Source organism: Macrobrachium nipponense, chromosome 24 (genome assembly GCF_015104395.2).
Source record: "Macrobrachium nipponense isolate FS-2020 chromosome 24, ASM1510439v2, whole genome shotgun sequence".
Lineage (NCBI taxonomy): Eukaryota > Metazoa > Arthropoda > Malacostraca > Decapoda > Palaemonidae > Macrobrachium > Macrobrachium nipponense.
The window spans coordinates 49077404-49094588 of NC_061091.1; the positions used below are offsets into that span (position 1 = coordinate 49077404).

General features: G+C 44.4%; 1 protein-coding gene across 2 annotated transcripts in view; it reads left to right on the plus strand.

Moving 5' to 3' along the window:
- LOC135205611 (coiled-coil domain-containing protein 50-like) overlaps nucleotides 1–17185 on the plus strand; it is a 224773-nt gene that overhangs the window by 140719 nt on the left and 66869 nt on the right. For both annotated transcript variants that reach the window (XM_064236396.1, XM_064236397.1), the window contains exon 5: nucleotides 15052–15173. In XM_064236396.1, coding sequence (XP_064092466.1) covers nucleotides 15052–15173 — 122 coding nt within the window. The remainder of the gene's footprint in view (nucleotides 1–15051; nucleotides 15174–17185) is intronic.

A 17185-nucleotide genomic window follows, 5' to 3' on the forward strand; every position in this document is an offset into this window, starting at 1 on the left:
TTGGATTTGGACCCATCCTCTGTTGATGCAATGAACTACCACTGCACTGTCCAAAACTAGTCTTAGATGAGACTTTTCGGGGGAAGAAGTCTCTTCAGGGTAAGAAATACTGCCATTGCTTCCAAAACGTTTATGTGGAGCTGGCGGAACTGAGCTGACCAAGTCCCCTGAACTTGTTTGAATTGAGAATATCCCCCCCAACCGGACAGGGAGGCATCCGTGTGAATGGTTAATACCGGAAGGGGATATTGGAGGGGTACCAGTTTGGCCAGGTTCTTCACTTTTGTCCATGGACGGAGTTGATTGCGAAGGATCTGTGGAATTACTGACAACTTGTCTCGAGATTTGGCGTTGCTCGATCGCCAAACTCGGTTTATATCCTTCAGCCTTGCTTTTAGGAGGATGTCTGTCAAGGAGGCAAACTGAAGAGAACCTAGGATTCTTTCTTGGCTTCTCCTTGATGTTTGTTTGCATTTGAGAAATTGTTTCACAGCTTTGGCTATTTCTTTGTCGTTTGACCACTGGAATTGACAGATTGTGGGAAGACAAATCCCATTGGATTCCTAGCCACTGAAACGAGACTCTGGAGTAAGTCTGGATTTCGTTTTGTTTATCTGGAACCCCAGATGTTTCCAGAAATTGAACTACCTTTTCCGTGGCTTTGAGACATTCCTCGACTGTTGGTGCCCAGATCAACCAATCGTCGAGGTATGCTGCTACCATTATCCCCTGAGTTCTCAATTGTTGAACTACCACTTCTGCTATTTTTGTGAATACCCTGGGGGCTACATTCAGACCGAAGGGCATCACTTTGAATGAGAATTTCTGATTTCCTAGTCTGAACCCTAGGAATGGGCGGAAGTGCCTGGCTATAGGGATATGATAGTATGCGTCTGTAAGATCGATGGGAGCATGTGACGGCTCCACGAGGAAGTAAGGTCCTTACTTGCGAAATGGTAAGCATTTTGAACTTGTCGCAACGGATGAAAGAGTTTAGCCTTGACAAGTCTAAGATTACCCTTCTTTTTGTTGAGCCTTTCTTTGGCACGCTGAATAAGCGACCTTGCAATTTTAAATGCTTGACTCTCGCAATAGCTCCTTTCTGAAGGAGTTCTCTCGCATAATCTGTCAATTCCTTTGACGGTTTCCTGATAAAATGATCTGATTGGAGGGGGATCTTTGATCCAACTCCAACCCAATCCCTTGGACACTATGCTCTGTGCCCAATTGCTGAACCCCCACTGTGACGGAAGAGGAACAACCTCCCTCCTAACCTGGGGAGCCTCATTTGTTGTTGGGCGGGTTGACCTCCACGCCCTCCTCTGAACTGCCTACCCTTGTCGCTCTACTTGAGCCACGCTGGCGAAAGTGGCCTCGCGCTCTGCTACCTCTCGCCTGCCCGAAAAGGGGGAGGATAAGCCTGACTTTCATAAACAGGGTTGAAGGCCGGCGAGAGTGCGTAAGAGGTCGAGGGTTGCGACTGAGGAGACACAAGGAGGATGGGTTGGGTCTGTTTTGAAGTTGCAGGCTGTCCCTGTTGGGTAACTGGGACGGCCTGAACGAATTGCTGCTGCTGCTGACGTTTCTGGTAAGGCTGGAATCTTCTACCAGCCTTCTTTGGTTTCTTACCAGCAGCGGGGGCGGATTCTTGTTTCCTCTTAGAGGAGATACCCCATCTAGCTCTGAGGCTCTGGTTGAGCCTAGCAGCCTCATGGTGTACCTCATTCACCGCGGACTCTGGGAAGAGGTCCGCCCCCCACATGCTGGAAGCCAGGAGCCTATTAGGTTCGTGCCTAATAGTGCATTCCTGCAGAACGTGCTTTCGACAGTTCCTCCTAGCTAGGAAGAAGTCGAAAGCATCTGTTTGAACCGTTTGAAGCTGAGACTTGGCCAGAATCTTAAATAAAGGTTCTGTGCCATACGATAAAGCAGCCATCTCAGTAATGATTAAAGAATTGAGGGATCTCCCAAACCTAGTTCGAGCGTCGAACTCTGCCTGAATCAAGGTATCAGGCAGCCTCGGAAGCTTTCACCAAACTGGTCCATTGCACAGTCCGGTTTGAGCTTACCAAGCGTGAAAGTGGACGGCAAGTTCTCCCACAATTCCCGAAAGCTGGGAAGAGCGGAGAAGTAGACTCCGCTTCCCTCAGTTGTGGCATGGGCTCATCCTTGAGGACTGCCTGAAGAGTCGCTTCCACTATTTTGGTAGCGAACGGAAGAGAAGCCTCCTCCTCCGTCGCAAAAATAGTAAAAGGACTCTTGAAAGCCTGGAGCTTGGTGTTGGTACACTCCCAGTCCTCAAGGCAGTGAACCCATTCCCGCTGAGCGTGCTCTCTACTATAAAGCACATGCTCTCTGGTGATCTTGTCTTCCCTAGTGAGCGCCGCTGCGGTCAGCCTAGCATACCCAATGAAAGGCTGCGTCAATCCCGAGGATAAAACTCGAAGTCCTCAATCCTTCGAGTTCCACTCCGGGACAGAGATCATACCGTCCTTGAATGGAGCGTAAGCGGCTACTCTCCATGGGTTATCCATGGAGAAGGCTGGTAGCGACTCATAAGGAGGTAGCTGGGGAATACCAGCACTTGCTACTGGGGAGACTGGGGTAAGGAACCTGAGCAAGCCCAGCTACTCGGTCCTCATTCTCTCTAACTCTGTTAGAGAGATCTTGGATGGACCTGGCCCGACTGATTCAAAGTGTTCGACAGTTTGCGCGAACATCTGTTCGAACTTGGTTCCGAGGGCGGAGACCTGTGAGCCGACCATCTCTCCTACCTGTTGCATCACCACTGCTGAGAAGGCAGTGGGATCAAAGGTGTGCTCGGTCCCGCTACTCCAACCGGCGTTGCCGGAGTGGATGCGGTGGAGGCCGGAGAAGGCATTGGCTCAGCAGGAGCGCGAGCCTTCTCCTTAGAAGCCTTGCTTCTAGAGCTCTTGGAGTGTGAGGAGCTCGGCTTAGCCTTCACCGCGTCAGCATAGGAAGTCGAAGACTTCTTAGCTGAAGAAGACGACGACGACTTTTTAGAAGTCGTCTTAACGAGGGTCTTCGGTTCTCTCTGTCCCTTCACCTTTGGGGGTACAGAGAGAGCGGGGGAGCGGGCAGGGATCTCAGATCCCGAAAATCCTTGGAAAGAGGCAGTAGAAGAAGGGACAGGAGAAGATCCAGGAGCGCCCAAGGAAAGACCTTGGGCACCCGACACACCTACCTCAACTAACAAATCCTCTGCACCTACCGCCATAGGCTCAATATTAAGGTCCAGGGTTGCGACATCTGGGACCGTCTCCTGCGTGGCCACGGCCCCTAACGACTGCTGCACCTCTTGCTGGATAGAAGCGATGAGAGGTGCTGCAGAGATGGGGTCAACATATCCTGTTGACTTGCCGCCGGGGAAGATCTGAATGGCCAGCTTCTTGTCTAGGATGTATGGCTGACCCTTGGCGGCGTTCTTGCCGAAGCCGCCCACCCAAGCCTTCAGGGTTGCTAGGGCGACTTCCTTCACGGCGGCAGCCTGAAAGAGAAGGCGAAATGAAGCTTCTAGTGGCGGGGACGGGGTTAAACAATCTTAAGACTAAGTGTTATTAGTAATACGATAAAGAAGTCTAAAATCGACTTACCCCTCCCACCAGCTGACTGACCAGGTCATAGCAGATGGTGCAGGCTTCTGGGTGCCAGACGATCATGGCGTTGTAGGTCGTGGCACACGGGGCGTGAGTCCTGCACTCATCGTGGGCGCAGGGGTCTTACAGCGTCGCGTTACACCCCAGGACCTGACAGTTGGTAGCCTGTAAGTGGAAAGATACATAAGTATCAGGAGAACACTTACAGCCTAACAATTGCTCCGCTGCATGCCGGAGCGTGAAAGTTAGATTAAACCAGAGCCCCGCCATAATACGTGTGGTAACAAGGTGGTTGTTGTCTAAGGCTACGCCGGAGACAAGAGAAAATACCCAACCAGGTGTGGTGGAGCTATGAAACCCACGACGGAGAACGACGGAGATGGTATACACACAGTTAGATAATACTAAAATTCACCGTAAAATTAGGGTATATCCTTATATTTATAACGAAATATATATATAAATCTTTTCCCCGCTTACTAGAAGAGTGCCCGGGTAAGAAGCAAGCTCTCCTCCGGTAGAAAAAAAAAAACGGGAAAAAAGGCAGATATAGTAGGCAAGCAATAGACCACTAGTAGTGACCACCCCGCCCGCTGGCGGAGCCAGACGAACTATAACCAAAGGGGCCCCGGCTGCAGCGGAGGCTCCGTTCGTTACAGTGGGGGAAAGGTGGGACTGAGCAATGGGGGGGGGGTTCCCGGCGTGACGCGGCGGGGGAGAGAGAGAGGGGGGGGGTGGCCTACTCCTCCCCGTCTCAACAACTACCGCTCGAGACCCGGTACCCGTACCCGAAACACGTGGTCGCCCTAAACCCCAGCTGGGAAGAACCCCTGGCCTCCTCAGAGAAGGAGGGAGGAAGGCTACTGAGGTTGTCATAGCAACCAAGGGGTCCACCAGACCCCTCCCTATACCTGTAGGGAGGGAAGGGGAAGGGTAGGTGCGGTGGAACACGTGGCCGCCAGTGGCCTAAGCCGCGATAGGAACACAACCGTGGGAGGGCCACGTGAACCAGGCTGTACCAATACATGGGACATGCACCTAGGCTAGCCTAACACCCTAAAAAGAACTAAAATTACATCATAACAGGTGGAAAAGACACTTTTAGTAAAAGAAAAAGAAGCCCAGGAGGAGGCAAACTGTTCCTAGGAACAGAGGACTACTCGGAGCCAGCGATAGCCGATGAAGAGCAAGAGCTGGGATGCTGGGCCAGAATACAGAATAGCCCTAAATACCAAACTAAGAGGATGGTAGACGGGCTAACCTAGCTAAAAATACGATGTAAAAACGATGAACGTGATATAGTAAGCCCATAAGTACAAGAAGTCCCAGTATGGAAGACCGGGAATTCTAGACATGAGGCAGCATGGCGCCGCCACTAGCCGACCGGGAAACCGTATAGACCTATTAGAAGGAAAATACTGGTTCCTGGAAGACTAAAATACGGTAAAATACTACTTATGAGGCACTTAACTTAGCCGATGCGATGGCAGCACGTTCCATGGTAAATAAGTGGAGATAAATCCAAGAAATAGGCACACATGAAAAAATGCGTCCAACGCGTACTGCTAAATATTAAGGATGTACGCTAGGGGCGCTGCTGTCCGTGGCGTCCTTAGTAGTAGTAGTAGCGGCCGCATCACCCGTTAGTATCAGCTCTCGCTAGTGGGGATTTTGGATTGGAAGGTCTAAATGGTGAATGACTCGTGGTAGTGTTCCCACTCGCCCCTATTCTCATACCGACACTTCTTTTATAGAGTGAGCGAGTCAGTTTTACTGACATTTTCTTAATTTTGTTTTTCTCTGGTAAGATTTAGATTAATTTTGCCTTGAAAGAATGATATTAAGGATCCTTTCATAGGCCGACACGAGCTGAGCCCAGAAATAATAATAATAATAATAATGGTAATAATAATAATAATAACTGTAATTACAAAATTCATATAATGTGATAGTATTTTAAAGAAATACAATAGTAATCTATCCATGTCACTTTTAATTAAGGTTAACTCTCTCTCTCTCTCTCTCTCTCTCTCTCTCTCTCTCTCTCTCTCTCTCTCTCTCTCTCTTTTGCCACACAAGATAATGTGTCATAGTGGTAACTCCCTCTCTCTCTTTCGCTGGAAGCGTTATAAGTATTTTTTGAGAGAACAGAGAGAGATAAACACTCTCTCTCTCTCTCTCTCTCTCTCTCTCTCTCTCTCTCTCTCTCTCTCTCTCTTTCTTTTACCGAGATGAAAGAATTTTTATGGTACTAGTATGTAAAATGTTTATTGATAATTTCAGTTATTTAATAATAATAATAATAATAATAATTATGAATTTTGTAATAATAATTACAAAATTCATAATGGTAGTATTTTAAAGAGATGAAAATGACCTTTCCATTTCACTTGTAAGGATAACCCCTCTTTCTTACTGAGATGAGAGAATTTTTTGTGGTAGATGCACGTGTTTTATTTTATTTTCAAATAATAATAATAATAATAGAAGTAGTAATAATACGATAACTAATTTCAAATGAAAATTCTTCCCTTCGTCTTTTCCTGTATCAATTTCCCTACCTCAACTCCAGTGACGCTCGGAGCTGGGAAAGTAACAATGCCATACAATGTTCAACGAATTTAATGGTTTTATGTAATCTCTCTCTCTCTCTCTCTCTCTCTCTCTCTCTCTCTCTCTCTCTCTCTCTCTCTCTCTCTCTCTCTCTCTCTCTGCTATTGGCTGTTTATATATTTCTAATAGTAAAATGTTTAAGATTACTTTAAAATGATATTAATAATACCAATTCAATGGTATATTTGATGTAGGATAATACTTTAAGTAGACATTTGGTATTTGTGATTTCACATACAATTGTTCCCTTGTAAAAAGAAAATGGATGGCTCAAATAGTAACAGTATGAAAGAAAACATGCATGACTGAATACTTATGGGGGGACTGAATTATTTTCACATACGTAACTAAGTCATTCAGTACGTACATAGTATGTATTTATGTATAAACATAAAATGTAAGATTTACTTTAAAAAAGTATTAATAATATTTCAAAGATTAATATGAACCATAATAGGATATTTTATGTATATTTGATGAAGGATGGTCTTTTTTGGGATACTTTGGTGTTTGCATGTTCAGGATAGGAGTTCATGAGCATTTTTAGAGGGGAATTCCAAACATTTGCGGATTCTAACTATTCGCGGGGGGTCTGGTACGCATCCCCTGCGAATACGGGGGAACCACTGTACTCCTTTCTGAAGGAGTTCTTGGGCATACTCCATCAATTCCGATGTCGGTTGTTGATAGAAGGTCTTGGATGGAGGAGGACCTTTGGTCCAGCTCCACCCTAGTCCTTTGGACACAATGCTTTGTGCTCAATTGCTGAATCCCCATCTGTGATGATAAAGGAACAGCCTCCCTCCTACCTGAGAGTTCTCACTGACTCGGGGCAGGTCGTGACCCGCGTCCTCCTCGTAGGTGTTTCCCTCGGCTGGTTGCTCTTCCGTCACCTCTTTGGCGAAATGCACCCCTAGCCCTGCTGCCTCTCCCAAACCTGTTAAAAGGTTGGAAAGCTTGGCCTTCGAACACTGTGTTGAAGGCCGGGGAGACCGCAAACGAGGTGGAAAGTTGTCCCTGAGGAATTAATAGAAGGAACTGCTGTTGGGTCTGAGCTTTTGAAGTGGAGGGCTGTGCCACCTGTGAGACTGGCACTGCCTGCACTACCTGCTGTTGTTGGGTAGCCTGGAAAGGCTGGCATTTCCTCGGCTTTTCGGTCTTTCTAGCTGAGGAAGTCAGGTCTGGCTTCCTTTTGCTTGAAAGGCCCCAACGAACCTTAAGACTCTGATTGAGACTTGTTGCTTCGTGTTGGACCGAGTTAACTATCGACTCTGATTGAAGCCGCCGGCAACTTGTTGGGTTCGTGGCGAATGGTAGCTTCTTGCAGGACGTGTTTTCTGCAATTACGTCTTACTACTGCAAAGTCGTACAAGTCACATTGCACCGTATGGAGATGTGACTTGGCTATTAGCTTAAACAGGGGTTTGTAACTATATGTCAGTGCCGAAACCTCTGTCATCACCAGGGTATTGAGGGATCTCCCCAACCTGGTTCTAGCGTCAAACTCTACTTGTATGAGATTGTCTGGGAGCCTGGGGAGCCTTATGCTAAATTGTGTAATAGCACAATCTGACTTCAGCTTTCCTACAGTAAAAGTGGCCGGAAGATCTGACCAAAGGTCATCAGTACCTTGGAGGAGGAGAGACGTGGGCTCCGTCTCCCGGAGTTGAGGCATTGGTTCATCCCTCATCGCGGCCTGAAGGGTTAACTCCGCCACTTTTGTGGTGAATGGGATAGGGGTCTTTCCGTCCACCACGAAAATGGTAAAGGCACTCTTGAAGGCTTGCATCCTGGTGTTGATGCATTCCCACTCCTCTAGGTTCCTCAGCCAATCTCGTTGAGCTTGATCACGACCGAAAATCACGGTCTCTTTGGGGATCTTATCCTCCCTCCTCATCGCTGCCTCCGTAAGGTAGGCGTAACCAATGAAGAGGGGTTGCAAACCAGCTGGGTGGAACTCGAAGTCCTCAAGCCTTCGAGTACCACAGTCCGCCAGCGTTAGCATCCCGTCCTTAAAGGGGGCATAGGACGAGATCCTCCAAGGATTGCTCGCCATATAAGGAGGGAGGGTGTTGTAGTCCGGCAGGGCTTGACCCGCTGTGCCGGGCTGTGGAAGAACTGCCAACGGGTTCTCTCGGAGACCTGCCATCAGGTTCTCCTGGTTGGCCAGCCTTTCCGAAATGTTTCAGATCGACTGGCCTGACTCCTCGAAGGAAGTTGAGATCTGAGACAGCATCTCTTGAAACTTGTCTTGGACTAAGTTTCCGACAAAGCTTCCCATTTGCTGCATGATACTAGCAGTGAAGGCGTCGGTATCAAAGAGACTAGGTTCCTTGATTCCGCTGGGAGTCTTAGGGCGAGTCCCCGTGGAGGTCGAAGGCTCAGGGTTAGATGGGAGCTGAGCTTTGTCCCTCGAGGATTTGCCTCTAAACCCTTTAGAGTGAGAGGATGAAGCTCTCGTCTTCTCTGCTCCGGGGTGGTGAGCCGGAGACTTATGAGAGGTAGAAGGCGCTGACTTCTTAGGCAGCGTCTTCTCAAGGGTCTTGGGTTCACGCTTTCCCTTAACCTTAGGGATAGCTTCAGTGGACTTCGGCCTAACCGACAGTTCACTCTCTGAAAAGCCTTGAAAGGAAGAGGAAGAAGGGATAGGGGAAGTCCTTGAGCCCCCAACAAACCTGCCTCATCTAACAAACTTTCTGCCTCACCTACCGCCATGGGCTCTCGGTCCAGATTGAGAGTCGCCACATCTTCGACGATTTCAGAGTTCCCCGGGTCTGCCAAGGCTTGGGCCACCTGATGTTGGATGGTGGAGATATACGGGGCCGCCGCTGCCGGGTCGATGTAGCAGGTTGACTTCCCACTGGGGAAGATCAGGGCAGCCATCTTCTTGTCGAGGATGTAGGGCTGCCCCTTGGTTACGTTCTTCCCTAATCCGCCAACCCAGGCTTTTAAGGTGGTTGTCGCGGCGTCCCTGACGGGTTGAGCAGCCTGTAAGAGAAGGTTAGTATAAACACTAAGCTATGGAACTAAAAATTATATGCTTATATCATATTATATATCACTTATTAGGACAGTATTCAAATAAGCCAAATTATATAGCATCCGCTCTCCGGAGTATACTTACACCGAAGGTAACCTGATCTACAAGATCATAGCAGATTGTGCAACTCTCGTGGTGCCAGACCGCTATGTCCCCGTAGCGGATAGCATAGACGGCATGGGTCCGGCAGACCTTGTGCCCACAGGGGTCCTGTAGGACGGCATTGCATCCCGATTCCTGGCAATGGGTGGCCTGTAAGTGAACAGATACATGAGTATCGACACTGAGTAACTGGATCAAGTCCAGAAAGTGATATATTGTAACACCGGAGGATACCGGAGTAAATCACATAGGGGTTAGCCTCTTCCTGCTCTCCTGGCAAGTGGTGGGTGTCCGATATAGCTGGTATACTAGTTTCAGTACAATTCCGGTGTTACGGAATAAGGAGTTTCACCGAACTAGATACCTGGCTATACGCCGGAGCGAGGAGTACGAGGACAGCAGGGAGGAGCATGAGGAGGCTAATAAAGACCCGAGTGGTGATCAGGAGATCCGTCGGCTAGCGGAACAAAACAATAAATAAAATAATAAATAATAATCAAATCAAGGCAATATAAAAGAGGTGCATGCGGCGGAGCTTTTCTCAGTCACCATCCCTAATGACTGACGGAGTCTGGAGCCCGCCGTCGGTGCGGTGGGGAAGGATGGTGACTCGGGGTGAGAGAGAGCGCTGAACGAAACCCGAGGAGATCCGAGCGCGGTTGAGCCGGGTGGCCAGCCGAGCCTGAACGCACAAGGGATCCCCCTTGGAACCGAGGGGTGAGAGCGGTAGGAGCTGAGTCAGCCTCGGAAGGTCCCCTGCTAACTCCTGTATCCCCCCCTTGGGGGGGGGTGAGAAGGGAGGGAGCTCGGATGGTTGCTATGGCAACGTGAGCGAGCGGTACTCTCCTCCCTAGAGGGGGGGAGGGAGCGTGGGGACAGTAGCCGGGTGGCTCATGGCGATTGCCTGGCTCATCGTGAACATGGCAGGGCCACGCGGTAAGACAGGCCAGGCGGTCTGAGGTAGCCTAGGCTACCTCTAACCGTCTCGAGCATGCATACAAAGCCTAAAATAACACCGGGAGAGAAAACAAAAAGGCAGATAGAGAGAAAGCAACGTCCTGGAGAAGCTAGGCTAACCGTCCCAGAAGGGAGGGCGCCGAGCAACTCGGGAGCTGGCCTCTGCCGATACGTAGATACGGAGGGCGGCGGCCAGGGTGGCAGGACTAAAAGAAAGGACAGATGTCCTAAGAATGCCTAACAACCTAAACAAGGGAACATGCATGCATGAACACTGAGCTAAGGGTGACGTAGGCTATAAGCTCAATCGACTAGAAACGCCGTGTATAGCACTGAGTAATTCTTGCGGAACACATAAAATGGGAATACATACTGCTAGGTTCAAGCTACCACAGTATGGGGGACCGAAGAAGCATGAAATAAGGGAACACGTGGAGCGGGAACACGTGGAGCGAGCCGCCTGGGACGACTCTGTAGCCATGCCGAGGAGGGCGCCGTTAAAAACCTAAATAAAAACGGTTAAACGGACCCTGGCTGGCTAAAATTAGGTGAAACACTTTAGCAGTACTTAACTTAGCTGCTGCAATGGCTTGGAGTTCCATGATGGGTGTTAATCCAAAAAAGCGAACACAGCAAGAAAAAGACACGTGCGTGCAAGATGGTGCTAATGGAAAGGATGACCGCTAGAGGCGCTCGTAATGGCGTCGGGAGCGCTAGTAGTAGTAGTTGCTGGTGTAGGCCGTGTATCGGCCCTCTCTAGTAGGGGGATTTCGTAGAAGGATGGATCTAAATGGTAAGAGACCCGTGGTAGTGGTTTCACTCGCCCCTGAAACCATACCGACACCTTTTTATATAAGGTGAGCGAGTCAGAATACTCTGACATTCCATTTTAGTTTTTTCTCTGGTAATGTTAGTAATATTTACCTTAGAAATGCGTGCTAAAAGGACATTTCACGTAGCGACTTGGGCTGAGCCCAGAAAGTGTATTTTATGATGAAATTGATAAAAAAAACCCAGGAATTTGTGGATATTTCTCATAGAAAAATACCGCGAATGCGCGAATTTTCCACGAATAATGCAGGGAAACGTTCCTGAGAGAAATCCCCGAATGTGTGAGTCCGCGAATTCAGAGAACGCGAATACGGGGGGCCCACTGTACACCAAAAACACTCAGAGGATAAAAAGTTCATAAAGATCATAGAAGAAAATGTTATTCCCATAATAAAAGGCAAAAGAATCCAGGTAATAATATATTACATAAATATGAGAACAAGCCATCTCATCTGAAGAACAATCTGGCACTCCGTGAGATGGATTTAAGAAAATATACTGTAGTGTCATCTATAAGTTTGTGTGTTCAGTGATTGGATGCCGCCACTCATACATCAGGATGACAACTACCACATCAAAACATCTCATGTGTCACCTACAAGAAGGTGCCATATTGAACCATTACAACCATGAACACCAGAGAAGACTGAAAAGAGATAAGTTGATAAGTGCTGTAAAGAATATAGACATTAAATATCATGGGAAAAAAGCCCAACATTAGTATGGTTAAAAAGAACTGAATTTATCCCAACAATCATCAGGAGAAACAGCTAAAACCAGCTGGTGGTGCCAAATACCATCAAGGTGGAGAAAGGTAGAGGAGACACACAAACACTCCTGCACTGGAGTGTTTGTGTGTCTCAAAATATCAATCCAGCTTTCCAGCTATAAATACCTGCCCACCTTGTAGTTTCATACATCATCTCATTAGAGAGTAAAATAAACAGTGAAAGGGGAATATCTTTCCATATCCTTTGGAAATTCATTATACCACCCACCTTCAGACAAGAAGAATAGAGCTTAATGCCGTTGAAACAGCAATTGTTTTAACGACTGCCCTAAATTAGGGACTCTGTGGTGGAATTACAAGCCAAAACCAAAAAACTCTCAAAACCACACTTGTGCTTCCCACACACTCAGGGTGAGGAGCTGCTGTGGTGTCCGGTGGATATAGCTAGGCTATGCCAGCCGTCGTAACACAATACTACACTAAACAAGGACAACAACCACACAACAATTCAATAACTATACAACAAAAGACCACTCCACAAATAATCACTATCAACCCCGACAAGTCAGCACACTGCCTACACACCAAAGAACCACAACAACACTCAACAACTCACAACTCCAACAACTCATCTAGAACATAACAGAACTCACAAGCACAACAAACTCAACAACATGGGCACAACAACCTTCAAACATACAACATTAACAATAATTCAAACAACAACTTCAAAATACACAAAATAACTGACCATCAATAATATTCAAGAACAGCTCCCTAAAAAGTGACTCCAGCACAGGCTTTGATCACAGACTCCCTCACTTCTCCCACTCTCGTAACAGACAATCGCCACTGATATACATGGTGATTGCCACAACAGACACACGCTTACAACTGCCATCAAACCACTCCCATTCATTCTTCCACCAATTTTGCTTTCTCTCTCTCTCTCTCTCTCTCACACACACAACCCTCGGATATGTTGTCAAATTTAAACTACCATCATTACTCCTCCAAAACTCCTTCCATATTATTACAGGCAGAGTCCGTTCATCGGCAATCTGGTTTTATGGCGTTTGTCTAATGCCAAAAACCAAAATGCACTGATTCCCGTTATCGACGTCAATAATAGAGTATTTTCATCAATACATCCCTAATAGGGGCACCATTAACTGGCTATTGGCACCGATAAACCCTGGTCATTGGCGATTTTCACTTAGCAATTTTTGGAACCCCCGCTGATAACCAGGGACTGCCTGTATATTATTATTATTATTATTTTTATTATTATTATTATTTTTATGATTATTATTATTATTATTATTATTATTGTTATTATTATTAAATTATATTTGTCTATCACAGTCATCATATTTGACTGGGTGGTTTTTATAGTGTGGGTTCTGGGTTGCATCCTGTCTCCTTAAGAGTCCATCACTTTTCTCACTATGTTTACTGTTTCTAGCAGCCCACACTGCATGAGTCCTGGAGCTACTTTGGCATATAGTTTTTCCTGGTTCCTTTTCAGGGATCTTAGGATCTTGCCTAGTGTTTATGTCACTATTGGTACAATTTCCACTGGCATATCTCATATTCCTTATTTCTATATTTAGGTCTTGATACTTATTGATTTTTTCTCTTTTTTTCTCATCTACTCTGGTATTCCATGGTATTTGAACGTCAGTGAGTGATACTCTCTTCTTGATTTTGTCAGTCAGTGTCATGTCTGGTCTATTAGCACATATCAACCTATATGTTCTGATATCATAAGCCCAAAGGATCTTTACGTGATCGTTTTCTATCACTTCCTCAGTTTGGAATGGGTGTTTGTACCACTTATTACTGCAAGGCAGCTGGTGTTTCTTGCACAATCTCCAGTGGAGTACATTTTTTACTAAATCATGCCTCTTTTTGTACTGGTTCTGTGCAAGCGCCGGACCTTTGCTTGCTATGTGGTATATGGTCTCATTTTTCATATTGCTCTTCCTGCAAATGGGTGCCATCAATTGTTCTTTGGACATGTATGGTTCTTAAGGCTGCCTGATCTTGTGCTGTAGTTAGCATTCCTATTTCCTTCTTAGGTTATCCCCTCTGTAGCCATTGCCATGTTTCATTGCTGGTCAGTTCTTTAGTTTGTCTCTTGTACTGTCTGTTCATTGGTTTGTTGTGCCATCCCTCTGTTCTTTTTTCATTCTACTGTCTCTGTATATTTCTGGGTCATCATCTACTTTTATTAGTTCTTCTTACTATGCACTCTTTAGCCACTTGTCTTCATTGGTTTTCAGATTTTGCCCCAGTGCTCTGCTCTCAATGCTGATGCAGTCCTCTATGCTATTAGCCCTCTCCCTCCTTCCTTTCGTGTCATGTACGTATAGTGTGTGTGTGTGTGTGTGTGTGTGTGTGTTGCTCTTGGGTGTAATGCTTTGTGTATTGTCATGTGTTTCCTAGTTTTCTGGTCTATGCTATGGAGTTCAGCCTTTGTCCACTCCCCTACTCCTGCACTGTATGTGATTACTGAATAAAACATTCAGTTGTCCTGAGATATTTGTGATTTTATATAAATTTATATTTTCCAAATGCAGTTTGAGATATATAGGTTCTGGTATTAAGAATATTTCCGTTTGAAAGATGGGAAAGATTCTTAATACTGAGAGTTGACTGAGCAGTCAGTTCACAGGACAGCCATACTAATGGAAGACCTCTGAAGTCAATAAGAGACCACAATGAATATCTGTGTACAGTTACCATAAATAGAGAATACTGTATATAAAAATCATAACATCCAGAAATAAACAACAGCAGACAATTTTAGAATCTATGTTGATTAAATTAGATGAGTCAGCCTCAAACCTTGATGGCAATTTATTTCTATTGTATATAATTTAAAAATGTTTACCCTGTATTTTCTTCACAACTTTTTAAATTTTAGAATTTTATTGTATCAAATGTTTTGATTTACAGCATATGCTTTTGACATATCCATGTCTTCTACTCATTTCAGCGCTTTTGAAAAGAGCATAAGAGTAGTTTTTAAACAATAAAATTAGGAATAAATATGATTTTTTTGTTGTTTGTCCTGAAATTCATTTACCAATTTTCATTTTTATCAGTAATGATAGGTTGTAGCAGTGTGTAAGTACTTTATAACATTACCTTTTCAGGAGCGGGAAAAAGAGACCATACGGCAAACCAGGGAATTACGGCAAGTAGAGAGAGAGGCTGCATATCTAGGCATTAATACAGGGAATGACAATGTTGCTTTATTAGCACGCAAAGAGCCAAGGTAATGTATACTTTGGTTCTTTATTTGGTTTTCAATAAAGACTAATTATGAATTATGTAGTGAGGCATTCAAAGATTTTTAGAATTTTACATTACATATTTTTTTCTTGATTGATTAGTGGTTGCATTACTGGAAGTATTAAAGTTGTAAAGAAAATTTCTTCAGTAACATTTCAGACTGAGATTATTAGTCAGTTATCTTGTGGTGCTCTTAAGAAGAAAATATATCCCTCTGTGGTTGTGACCATTTGCATCATGCATTTACTTTATCTTAAATAGAAAAACAAAGATCAGATGATCAAAGAAGGTGATACAAAATTGTGAGGTTATTTGAATTCAACATCATGCAGTAATTCAGTATAAGCCACCTTTGTTTCTATAGTATGTGCTCCAGCAAGGTTCATGTTTATGTTCAGACTGCATTCTGTACCTTTACCCTCATTTCCTTTAACATTTTTGTGTACAAGACTGCTCCTCTTGTACAGAAGTTTTACAGTAAGTGTCAAAATAACAACACATTTCAAGCTTGTAGGATGAATATTGAATTGTAATTAGTATATGGAGTTTAGGATTATTGTGGTCATTTCATAAGGAACTGATATTGTTTGCTCCTGTTGTATATTATAAAAGTCACAATCAGATGAATATAAAAAAGTTAAGGGCCTGTTTTTAATTTTTTTTTACCTAATACTATATATTTTGCAGACAAGACCGAGTTGATTTACAATGGCATACTGTACTTGGCAGGTGTCTTTTTTTCCTTTTGATTCTACAGTAATACCTGACACTGCATTGTTAATTTGTTCCAAGACATGCAGCTTAAGTTGAAAAATGACCTAGGTCAAATGGCCTTGTTAACCCTATACAGGCGGCCCTTGGTTAGCGGCAGGGGTTCCGTTCCTGGGCGTTGACGTTAAGTGATTTTCGACGCTAAGTGATTTTAAAGCCTACGGCCACCGCACACCTTCTTTCGAAATTCTAGACCAGTTAATAGCACCCTAGACCAGTCAAACGGTGCCGTAATCCCGCAATGGCGCAATAAGTAAAATTATATTTATGCAATATAGTACTATAGAACTTACTGTACAATAGTACTGTACAGTACATTATAGTGTTATAAATACTGTAAAGTAAAAAAAGCCTAGCCTTAATCCTTTGGGTGTCTAGAGTATGTAAAGATATAATAAGGTTTTATTCAGTATACAGGTAGCTGTAGTGTTCAAGTTACGATAATTCGTCTTACGATAATCCGATTTTATGAGACCAAATTACAATAGCCTAACTTTATCCCATCTACTAGTTACATAAGTTCAAAAACAGGAAAAGAGAATGATGAAAGTATGGTTTTAACATTATACTCATTGCGTAAACATGTACAGCCATGAACAACCGAACAAGAAACAACTTTTTTTTTTTTTTTTTTTCTAAGTACAACCGAATTGCATAACATCCGTTTGGCTTGTATTTCAATCATCGTACTATAGTTCACTATTACCATATGTAGTTGTTATAAATGACGTTATGTAGAATAGAACCGAGATATCTTAATGTAATAACTTTATTCGCTATAGATCAAAGATCAATCGGGAAATATACTGTTAAATTTAAACCTAGTTATAACTGAAGCTGAGAAAACTGTTCAAGCTGCTAATGACTATTATCGTGCATCGGCAACAAGGATAAAACTCCAGTAAACGTATGCCATCAAACACAACCGTAGATAAAATTGAGATAAAATCATTATAATCAAAACTAATGTGCTTGAAAGAACGCATTTTATTGTTGGTTTCATGCCGATATAAGATAAATAACGTAAAGTTCGTATTACGATGATATATAGGAAAATTGCAAATGGAATCACATAATTTTTTTATGCAATAAACATGCCACCAATGTAATCTGTTAAAAAAAAAAAATTAGTTTGCAATCACAACGAGACATATTCAAGTAATATTTCCACCTTAAAACACGTCGTATAAGGAAAAATAACCTTGTCTCATATAGGTCAAGAAT